The sequence below is a fragment of the Cucumis sativus genome, chromosome 3 (genome assembly GCF_000004075.3).
Source record: "Cucumis sativus cultivar 9930 chromosome 3, Cucumber_9930_V3, whole genome shotgun sequence".
In the NCBI taxonomy this organism is placed as follows: Eukaryota; Viridiplantae; Streptophyta; class Magnoliopsida; order Cucurbitales; family Cucurbitaceae; genus Cucumis; species Cucumis sativus.
In genome coordinates, this window is record NC_026657.2 from 32,802,515 (window position 1) to 32,814,494 (window position 11,980).

Here is an 11,980-nt window from a genome sequence, read left to right on the forward strand (position 1 = left end):
TAATTTGGACCTAAATTTATCAAAAAAAGAAAGAAGAACAAAAAAAAGTGGGTGTGGCAGAGAGGGTCACATGCCATTGGCCAAAGTGGGGTCTCAACTTTTGGAGGAACCCTAGCTATATTTTGCTTTTTATATTGAGAGATGATATGAAACGCAGCGTTTTGTGTGATAGAGAGGGTTATAAATAGGGCTAAAGAGAAGGGTTTGGAAATGGGCAAAGAGATAAATAAGAATGGAGATTGAGTCCCTCAGAGTGAGTGTTGATGAGAAGGTTCTGAAAGATGAAGAGAAAAATGAGAAAGAAGAAATGAAGATGAAGATGAAGATGAAGAGAAAGCTTGGTGGTGTCAAGACAATGCCTTTCATTCTTGGTACCTACTTTCTTTTTTTTGTTTAATTTATGTTTTAGTTTCGTTTTTTAAAAACATGATTCGATGATGCAATAATTTGTTTAAGTATATAAAGATTGAAATATTCATATATTTAAGATTCAACATTGACGTTCGAAAATTAATTGATAATTTGTTATTGTTGTTATTATTATTATAATTTTTGTATCTTTTTATATTCGTTAATAAATTTCTTTGTGATATATTCATGTATAATTAGAATTTGTTATCGATATCAATAATAAAATTTTAATTATTGGTGTTGATATCAAAGTAGAATAATAAGTATAAAAACAATTTTTGAAAAGATCTAAAAGCTAGAGTGAGAGTTTGAACTTAAAAGATTTTAAATCATTAAAATTGAAACTATAAAAAGTAAACTTTTTAAAACCACTTTTTTTAATATTCTTTTTTCTTCATGTGATTTTTCTATAATGATAGTTTGAAATTAAAATATTTCTTTCTCACAAATTGGACTTAGGACAAAATTCAACCATTAGAAATAAGAGTTTAATCATTTTTTTTCCCTTTAAAATGAGGTATATTATTTTTCCTCACACAGTTTCTTTGGATAGTTTGATTACTTTTTTTTCTTAAAAACAAACTTAATAAAAAATTTAGTTACATAACTAATAAAAAATAATTTCTTAGTCCCTCACAAGTTACAATTTGGCAAAAGTAAATAAATAAATCAATCAAAGTCTAGATAAATAAAAAAATATTATTAAATTGATGGCCTGATTTTTCCTCTCTCTCTATATATATTAGGAAGGCTTTGATATTGTGTGGAAAATAACTTTTGTTCTCAAAGATAAATATCCATTTATAGAAAGAAGAAATCATTTGTATTATATTTAAAACCTTTTTAAAAAAAATTACGAAGCCAACATTTAATCCTTCAATCTAAAAATTAAAAATAAAAAAGATATGTTCAGATAGATTCCAGATATGCATAAGAAAATAATTATTATGATATTTTGACTCAATATTCATATAATAATAAATTGTGTGCATGTGAGTAAAAATTAATAATTAAATAATTATCTAAGACATTGTTTTTTTTGTTTTTTTTTTTTATAAAATATAAAATATATTATGAATCTTTGATCTTGACTTTTGTCTTTTTTAAAATTTTATCCTTTGTCCCATTGTTGCCAACAAAATTACTTATCTCTCGTGATGTCTTTAATTAAACAATAATTAGGGAATAACAATTGAAACATATTAATCAGCTTAGTCAAATTCTAATTACTTTTACAAAATAATTTAAGTATAATTAGGTAATATTTCAACTTTTTATCATACTTATATTATCATCTTGTAATTGTTTTAAACCTTATACTAATGAGTTAAGGAATGCAAATTGTGAGTAATATTAGAGTTAATTAGATGTGTGTGACCAAATATGCAAAATACACTAACTAGATCTCGTTATATATATATATATATAGACACATGACATTTGGGATATTGAATTAAGTTTAATTTATAAGTTGGAAGTTAGTAGATTGAGTTATGTTGATGTAATTTATTTTGTGCGTAAATTATATTGTAATTGTAGGAAATGAAGTGTGCGATAGATTTGCAAGCTCAGGGTTTCATTCCAACATTATAACATATTTGACACAAGATCTTAACATGCCTCTTGTTCCTGCCTCCAACATTCTCACCAACTTTGCTGCAACTTCTAGCTTCACTTCCCTTATCGGCGCTCTCATTGCCGATTCCTTTGCTGGTCGCTTCTGGACCATCACCATCGCCTCCATCATCTATGAGCTCGTACGAAAAATCACCACCACCTTAACTTTATTTTTAAAGAAAAATTAAAGTTTAGGTGCTGACTAAACTTAATATAGTTTACTATCCTATATAAAAGGAATCCATGATATACATGCAGCTTAGGTGGGGCTTAATCATTATCCTTATATTTAGACGATACACAAGTTACTCTTTTTTATGACTCTTTGTATGTTATTTGTAGGGAATGGTTACCATCACCATTTCAGCTATACTCCCATCGCTCCACCCGCCACCTTGCCCCACCCAAATCAATTGCACGCAAGCATCCGGCACGCAACTAATGATCCTTTATCTCGCCCTACTCCTCACATCTCTTGGCGCAGGCGGTATTCGACCCTGTGTTGTTGCATTTGCCGCCGACCAATTCGACATGACGAAGGTCGGTATTGCAGGGCGAACGTGGAACTTCTTCAATTGGTACTATTTTTGCATGGGAATGGCGACTCTCACAGCCCTGACCGTGGTGGTGTATATTCAAGACAACGTGGGGTGGGGGTGGGGGTTCGGCCTTCCGACCATAGCCATGGCCTTGTCTGTTGTGGCATTTGTTGTGGGCTCGCCACTTTACAACAAACTCAAGCCAAGTGGGAGCCCTTTGGTTCGATTGGCTCAGGTTGTGGTTGCGGCCTTCAAGAACCGAAAGGCTGTTTTGCCTGATGACTCTAAGCTTTTGTATAGGAACCATGAGCTTGATGCTGCCATTGCTATTCAAGGAAGGCTTGTCCACACTGATCAGTTCAAGTATGTCTAAATTATTAGTCAAAATTAATTAAACACAATTTTCAAAGACCTTAAATATTAATAAAAAAAAAAATATAATGGTTACCAAACCAAGTCTTTTAAGATACTTATCAATTTATACATAGGTTTATTACTCAATTCCTATCGTTGTTGAATTAAGAAAAAGTAAACATATAATAGAATGGTTTTTACATGTTAGAACTAAATATATATAATTTTTTTTTTGGAAAAAAAAATCATTTTAAAGTATGATTTCTAAATTATTTTAGTTTTAAAAAAATTACATTTTTAAGTTCGAGTCTTGGTTTGTTTAGTTTTGTTTCAAGCTTGAAAATTTGTAGTTTAACCTTAATTATTTACTAAACACAAACAAGTTGGACTATGCTCATTTGAACAACTTTGATGTCATTTATATATTTTTGCAACATTTTCAGGTGGTTGGACAAGGCTGCAGTCATAACAAGTCCGGATTCAACAGCCAATCCACCGAATCTGTGGCGGCTGGCCACCGTGCACAGAGTCGAAGAGCTAAAATCCATCATTAGAATGCTTCCAATATGGGCGGCCGGAATCCTCCTAGTGACAGCCTCATCTCATCAACACAGCTTCACAATCCAACAAGCTAGAACAATGAACCGTCATCTAACACCCACCTTCCAAATTCCACCCGCCACCCTCTCCATCTTCGGCATCCTATCGATGCTCACCGGCCTCGTTCTCTACGACCGTCTCCTCGTCCCCTTCGCCAAAAAGCTCACCCACAACCCCTCGGGCATCACTTGCCTCCAACGAATGGGTGTAGGTTTCGCCATCAACATCCTCGCCACCCTAGTCTCATCCATTGTTGAAATCAAACGAAAAAAAGTCGCTGCAAACCATGGTTTGCTCGACAATCCAACCGCAACAATTCCATTTAGCGTGTTTTGGTTGGTACCACAGTTTTGGCTTCATGGGATCGCGGAGGTGTTCATGTCGGTTGGGCATTTGGAGTTCATGTACGACCAGTCGCCGGAGAGCTTGAGGAGTACAGCAACGGCGTTGTATTGGCTCGCAATATCGGTGGGAAATTATATAGGGACATTGATGGTTTATCTTGTGCATAAGTATACTGGGGAAGAGCATAATTGGTTGCCTGATAGGAATTTGAATAGAGGAAGATTGGAGTATTATTATTGGTTAGTGAGTGGGATTCAAGTTATGAATCTTGTGTATTATGTGATTTGTGCTTGGTTTTATACTTATAAGCCTTTGGAAGAGGAGAAGATTAACATAGAGAACAAAGATGGTGATCAAGAGTGGGAGAGGTGTGAAGACACAATTAAGATAGCTTAATTTAATTTTAAGTACTATTTGTAATTTTCAGTAATTAGGGGGTCAAGTACTTGTTTGGAAAAGATATAGGGTTTTGAAATATGATTTTCTTTACAAAGAATTGTGCTTAATTGTATTGTATGGCAGTAATATGTGTAGTAGTCATGTGGATGGTTTTAGCTAGGGTTTAATTATGTATTCCAAAGAAAAATTGATCAAGAAAAAAAGGTTAAATGTCATGTGTTTCACAGCAATAATGTATCAAGAAATTAGGGGAAAGTGAAAAAGCTAAGGGTCAACCTTGAATATATATAGAAATGAATAACATAGCTTGACAACACCTGTTAAGATGTGTTGTTGGAAATTGTTTAGAAACAACTATTTCATTAACTTTATATAATATATGGTGTGGTGATTAGTTGAAAAATTAGTAATAATAAAGTTTTATAATATGGATGGTACACTTGGAGATTTAGATAAAGATGATTACAGGGGGTCTAATCATATTTAAAATGGTTTTGAATTAGAAAAGGAAAAAAGAAATTTTGGAAATTGATAGTGTTTTAAATCAACCATCTATTTAACTATTGGAAGTAGCCAAAATAGTTGAGAGATGTTAGAAGAAAAGTTTTGGAAGAACGAGATAATTCAATTGAAAGGGTTGATATTAATTGAAGATCTCACATTTGACAAATACTAAAAATGAGAAGACACCATAAAGATACTTGAAGATATTATTTTTAATATAGTTTTTTAGAAGATACGAAACGAAACAGGTAAGTAGATGCACATAAGAAACTTAATGTGAAGTGGATCTCTTTAACACTACCTTTACCATCTCTATTTCAATGTATATTCGATAAGAACAAAAAGAATCACATGTGAAGTCCAAAAACGGACTAGAAATAAAGCCGAAGAGAAATACGAAGCCAAGAAAACTAAGAGAAAACATTAATGTTCAAAGCAAAGCAATAGTGGCTTGGAGTGTATTAAACAAAGAGAAAATGTCTAATATTCAACTAGTTTCAATATAGTTAATTGATATTGAGATTAAATGTTATGTTAATCTAATAAATAAAATGTATATTAACAAATAATTATATTTTAAAGTAACTATTTAATTTTTTTCTTTTTGAAAATTAAATGTATGTTTTCCAATTTTTTAAGCAAGTAAAATGTATAACATTTTCACCCGAATTTAAGAAAGAAAGAAGTTTTAAAAAGAGGAATTATTATGGATAATACAAAAAAAATTATTTACAAAATATATAAAGAATTTAAACAAACAGTTTGATATTTTACTATTTTTTAAATTGTCCTTTTTTTAAAAAAACTATTTTAAATTCGTTTTAAAATTTTAATATGCATTTTGAAAATATTGGTAGAATTATTGATAATAAAACAAACAAATTTAGAGATGGAAAAAGGGTTGGTATGTTAAAAAACTAAAAAACAACCCTTTTTATAATCAAACATCAATTTAAAAAAAGAAAAGAAAAAGAAAGAAAAGAAACTAAAACTTCATAAAAATTACTTATTCTTTGTACATACAGATCACACTGTGCGGAAAATGTAGAGTAGAAGAAAAAAAAACTTATTATTGAGAGGTTAAATCAAGAAATATGTTTTGGTGACGATCAGAAATTTGGGCCTCAGATGGACAAACCCCTCTCTCTCTTTTTGATCATCACTTCTAAGCCATTCTCCATCCTCAATGTCAACGACAACAAATGCTTTGGACTCTTCTTCTTCTCCACCATTTCCACTTCAAACTTCTCAATCACTGCTGCAGCTATGCACTTCATCTGAATATAAGCCATGTCCTTCCCCAAACACATCCTCGGCCCCGCATGGAATATCGGGAACCGAAACGGACTCTCCGTCTTACAAACCCCATTCTCCAACCACCTCTCTGGCGAATATTCTCCATAATCCTTCCCCCATATGCTCTCCATTCTCCCCATTGCATACGTATGGTACGTCACAAACCAACTCTTCCCAATAAACGTCCCATCGGGTAGCACGTCGTCGTTTCGACATGCTTTTGTATCGACTGGCACCGGTGGGTATAGACGGAGAGTCTCTGATATAGCTGCTTGTAGATAGTGCATGTCACGCAGTTCGTCGAAGCTATACATTTCTCCAATTTCCTTACGTGCTTTTGTTCGGATTGTTTCGAGTTCTGCGAGGATTTTTTGTTGGACATCGTGTCGAGAGGATAAGATCCAGAAGAACCATGTTAGAGCTGATGAAGTGGTATCTCGACCGGCGAGGATGAAGCTTATGATTATGTCTCGAAGGAATTGTGGAGAATTGTTTTGGTCGCCCATGAACCGAGATAATAAATCTTGATCGTTTTCTATTTGGGTTGTTTTCTTTTCTTCTAATCTTGAGTGGATGATGTCTTCAGCAAATTTGTGAACTATAGCTATTGATTCATTTAGGGTTTTTTCTGATCCTATGTTAAAAAATTTCTTCACTTTGTACAAACCTGGGAAAGCATACATGAATCTGTTTTTGCAAAGATAAAACTAAGGTTAATTAGATGAATGTACCTCAAAACATTTTGTAATTTAACAAGAAAATGAAAGCTCATTAAAAATTCCTCCATCCCGAAACACAGAGTACACAAGCAAGCAAGCATTACTTAAAATCTTAGCAAATGAAGTGGCGGAGAAGAAAGTACCTGCCGGCGCTGAGATTGGCGGCGTCCTCAAAAGCACGCATAAACTCAGCGGCGGAAGTGCCACCGCCGCCGAGACAAGCAGGGTCATAATTAAAAGCCAATTTACAAACATTGTCAAACGCAAACCGTTCCAAAACATCCTGTAGATCCAAAATCCGTTCCGTTTCACAAGCTTTTCCAAAAATAGGCAACAACCTACTCTGAATCTCAACTCGAACATTCTCCATAACAAAATTTCGCAACGATTTCGTATTGAATTCATAACTCGCCGTCTTCCTCTGTACTTTCCAAATTTCTCCGTCCGAGTTAAAAATTCCTCTGCCCAAGAAATCTTCCAAAAGTGAAATGAATCTTTCTCCTTTTGGGTAATTCTCAAATTGGGTCTTTAGTATATGCTCAACAACAAGTGGGTTTGCAGTGATTACGCCGTGGACTTTTCCTGGCCGTTTGAACACCGAGGTGTTCGTTCGGCAGTTTCTCAAAACCTCTGTTGACCAGTCGAGAAAACGGTGGCGATTCAGTAAGAATAAGGGCAAGGTTCCAACAAAGGGGTAGTGTTTGAAGCCTTGTTGGGGTTTGGATTTTGATTTTGTAGAAGGGAAGAAGAGAAAGTAAATGGAAAAAGAGAAAAAAGTGAGGAAAATGAAGGGAGTTAGTGTTAGAACAGAGATATCCATTGGAGTCGGTGGAGAGGAAGAAAGGAAGGAAATAGTTTTTTTTTAGTGGATTATTTGAAAATATATAATGGGAATGACAAATAATAATAATAAATAAATAAATAAATAAAAGAAAAAGATAAGAAAGGCATATGGAAAGTGTTAATTATTAGTTGAGTATGATATTTATTTGACACAAAAAATGGTGAAAATAGCTAGTGTTATAGTTCCAATTATAACCTTAAATATAGCAAAATTTTAGTAGTTGGAGGGTTGAATAATAAACTTGATAAAAATTTAAAAATTTGTTTTTGGTTTTTCAATTTTTCTTATAAAATATGCCAAACATGATTTAAATAATTGAGAAATAATATACTCAATTTTTTGAAAAATTTGTGAAAGGGAGCTTAAAAAACTTGGCTTGGTTTTTTAGGAAGTCCCAAAATTTACATCACAAACATAAATCATTAGTTTGGAAAATAGTTTAATTTAAAAAGTTAAGTGTTTATCAACCAAAATTGATTTTTGGTTTTGGAAGTAAAATAAAATGATCTTAAATATAATTAAGCATAAACATGCCATGTATTTGTTTTTCCTACTCTTTGTTCAACAGATTTACTTTGTACAAGATCTACAAGGTCACAATATTTTGAAACTTGGAATAGAAAGAACTCAAAACAATTTGATTGTGAACACACAAAAAGGTTAAAAAAATGTAAAGATTATACCACAAGTACTAATTGACTCAAAAGCTTGTCAACGTGACGGTATCTTATGTCGGAAGGAACACTTATAGGAAGGAATTGGTTTGTGTGACACACCATGCATATGCGATGGGAAGAATGGAGAGTAGAAGGGGAAAGAATTGTGGGGAGTTTTTGCAGAACACGTAGGATTGAAAGTCCATTTTGTTTCCCTGAATGAATGTGGCCAAGGATGAATCCTGAAAAAGATATGACTTATATTCAAATGAAGTCGATAATTACAGGTGTGATTGAAAATTTTGTGTTGAAATCAAAATATGAAGATGATAACTTCAAAAATCATTTGCTATTGTTGACTTTTGAGGATGAAGAAGAATAATGATAACTTTGCTATTATTTTGTGTTGAAATTTTGTTTAAAGAGAAAATAATAATAAATCCTCGTTCTTGAATTTTGAAATTTAACAAATTTACTCCCGTAAAAAACTAGCTCACACATCTTGTGTTGGTTTATTTTGTACATAAAAAATTGTTCTAAATAAGAGTAATACTTAGATGTAATTTGTCTCAATTTACAACCATATATATATGCGTAATATATGACAAATTGTATGCATGCATAATATGTCCATACAACTCCCCTCCATTCAAGTAGATTTTCAACAAAAAAGAAGAAAAATAATTATGATTTAAGTAGTAGGTAGTGTTACGTAGTTACAGTAGTAGCCATACATTGATTTATAACATCCATTACTTTTGCTTATTTGTTAGTTACATTTTAAGACTTTTATATTTTTAAGAAAATCAAACTAAAATTTGAAAAATTTAAAAATAGTAAAAAGATATAAAGCACAAAAGTACGAATTAGATACAAATGATTAAAATAGTAAACATTGTCTGCATCATCTCTAATTATAGTTTAGTTCTATAGTTAAAAAATATCTATATAATCTTCAATTTTTTTTCAAAGAAAGGGCTAAAGTTTCATTTACGAGAATACAACCCACCACATGCATAAACTAGCTACTAAATTCAAGGTTTTTGTAATTATGGTTATAGTCTGCCTCTACTAGATACTCAATCATCATATACACTTTAAAAATATATATTTAAAATAAAAAGATTCCTCCAATGTGAATATATTTGTTTAAAAAATGTCACAATGGTTAAAAATCGGCCGATTTTTCGTAGGCTAAAGTCTTGACCATTTTTGGACCGTTTTTGGTACAACCGTTAGTGCACCACAAATGAGCCCCACCCTACTTTCCATTTTTAAAAACTTACATGTTTTGGTTTTCGAAACTTGATTTTTAAATTCGATCTATTTTTTTGAGAAACATTTCTTAAAATTTAAAAATAATTAACAAAAAATAGTTAAAATACGAGGAATGGACAAAAACAAAGTATTATGAAAGTGCCGTTACTAAATAGAATATTAAAATTTTAATCCATACAAACTCGAGACTTAAGGTGTAGGATTTATAACTTTTTGAACAAATTCTAAAAACCCCAAAAGTATATGGTGGAAGTTGAAACTATATGAATACAAATTAAACTCACAAGTATATACAAATTATGACCCACAAATTTACAATAATTCTATAAATTCAACCCTTAAATTATAAAAATTAATCTTTTCAAATAAATTCAAACAACAATATATGAATTCAAATGTCCAATTTTAACTCTTAAATATTGGTTTGGTACTCTCTTGGACTTATCTAGAGCCATTCTTTTTTTTACTTCACTACGTGGTTCTTCATTCTTATCGAATATATTTTGAAGTAGGGATGATAAGACAGTTGTTAAGAGGGTGCCCACTTAGTAAGAATCCTCGAGTGCACCTACTTACCTGTTTCATATCGCTTACCAAAAATTATATTGAAAGGAGTAACTTCGAGTATCTTTCTAAAGATTGCGGTGCCGTGTCTCACCATATTTAATTTTCAAAAGTGAAATCTTCCATCAACATCAACACTTTCAATTGAATTATTTCTTCATTCTTCCAAAACTTTTCTCCTAACATCTCTGGACGTGAGATCTTCCATCCATATTGTTACTAAATTTTCAACTAATCAACTCACCATATATAAAGCTAAGGAAATAGTTGTTTGATCTAAACATAATTTTCAACAACACATCTTAGTAGATATAAATAGATATAAATTAAATTAATTGATAATCATTAATTAATTGTATTTATTAAAAATTAAATTGTAGGAAAGAAATCACAATTCATAATTATTACAATCTCAGACTTTATAGATTATATTAAACTTATTAATTAATTAACAAATAATTGTATCAATTTTATAAGAAAAGCTGACACATGTAAATTGATAAAATATTTTGATGTAGCATATTGAAAGATACTAATAAATTAGAGACACACGAATTTTATTTTAAAATTTTTAAAATTTTTTATTAATAGATCTTATATGTTCGAATCTTCAACCTCACATATTTTTCCACGTTGTTGAAAAGAAGATTTTAAAAGAGTTTCATTAACCTAACCTAATTAGGGTTGCAATTGTCAACCAACCTATAATATTATTCAGAGGTGTAAATGATTTTTATCCATAAATTCTATGAAAATGAATGAAACTAACTTTAAGTCACTACTTGAAAAAGTCAGTTAAATATTGAATAATTTCAATGAATTGATGTAATTCTTTTTAATAGTTTATCTATCCATTTTTATTGACAAGAAACTTTGAAAGAGAAAACAAAATACATACGATTATACGCAACACATATGTTTGATATAATATTATAATATTTTAGAAACCAATCAACATATATTTGATAAGTATATAATAAGATAATTTGCAATATATGCATACATAGTTACATTTTATGATACAATAAAGACACTCGAAAAAATAAACTTTGATATATGCGAGGTAAATTTACATTTTTTAGTATATTTATAAATCAATATATTTGACATATACTTAAAATATAATCAGAGAGGTAATTGAGATTTTCAAATTGAAAACATTTTTACATTAAATAAAAATCAAGCAAAATTATTAAATAATAAAAGCAAACTCAAAATTTGAAAATTGAGTTCATAAAGAAATAATTAAATATTTTAAAAATTGGACTAATAGCGAAAAGATTAAATTGATTAAAAATTAAAGCTAATTTATTTTTAACGAAATAATTCAAAGTCTAAGATAATAGAAAAGAAAATTTCGTGTAAAAGTGTTAAGTGGAATGTATCAAATGGGCCATCTAATTGTGAGGTATTGTGGGCTTTAAGGAGGCTTTTGATGCCTAAGCCCAAGCCCAATTTTATCTATCTATTTATATCTTAAATATATCCAACGATCTAATAAGAAGAAGATAAATCATATCTTTTCGTTCTTAGCATAACTCAGATTAAATTAGTATTAGTTTTTTGGTTTTAAGAAAAAAGAAAAACAATTAGTAAGCAGTTCATTTCATGAAAAAACCATCTTATAATAATAACTATTTTATTTCTATTATGATATTATGAAACTATTTTCTTTTTTCTTTTTCATTATTTTTTAAAGTTCAACTCATAAATATTTTTACACAAACTTTTTTCTACTTATAATGTTTTTGAAAACTAAAAAAAAAACGTTACTTTAACAAATTTGTTCTTTTTTTCTTTACTTTCTAAACTTAAATAAAAACTTCTGTCTTAAGAGATGAGAAGTAGTTAGAA

General features: G+C 30.7%; 2 protein-coding genes across 3 annotated transcripts; one reads left to right on the plus strand and one right to left on the minus strand.

The window, feature by feature from the left end:
- The first annotated feature begins 212 nt into the window (after positions 1 to 212).
- On the plus strand, positions 213 to 4,495 carry NITR1 (probable nitrite transporter At1g68570-like). Of its 2 annotated transcripts, NM_001280623.1 has the most exon segments (4): positions 215 to 371; positions 1,951 to 2,168; positions 2,371 to 2,930; positions 3,365 to 4,345. In NM_001280623.1, coding segments are annotated over 4 exon segments (1,815 nt in total). In that variant the 5' UTR covers positions 215 to 232; the 3' UTR covers positions 4,263 to 4,345.
- A 1,246-nt stretch (positions 4,496 to 5,741) lies between these two features.
- LOC101211731 (cytochrome P450 94A1) lies at positions 5,742 to 7,654 on the minus strand. The gene is made up of 2 exons (XM_004136720.3): positions 6,928 to 7,654; positions 5,742 to 6,752 (listed from the first exon to the last, which is right to left on the minus strand). The coding sequence occupies exons 1-2, from the start codon at positions 7,602 to 7,604 to the stop codon at positions 5,894 to 5,896; spliced, it is 1,536 nt and encodes a 511-aa protein (XP_004136768.1). The 5' UTR covers positions 7,605 to 7,654; the 3' UTR covers positions 5,742 to 5,893.
- Between the last annotated feature and the right edge of the window lie 4,326 nt (positions 7,655 to 11,980).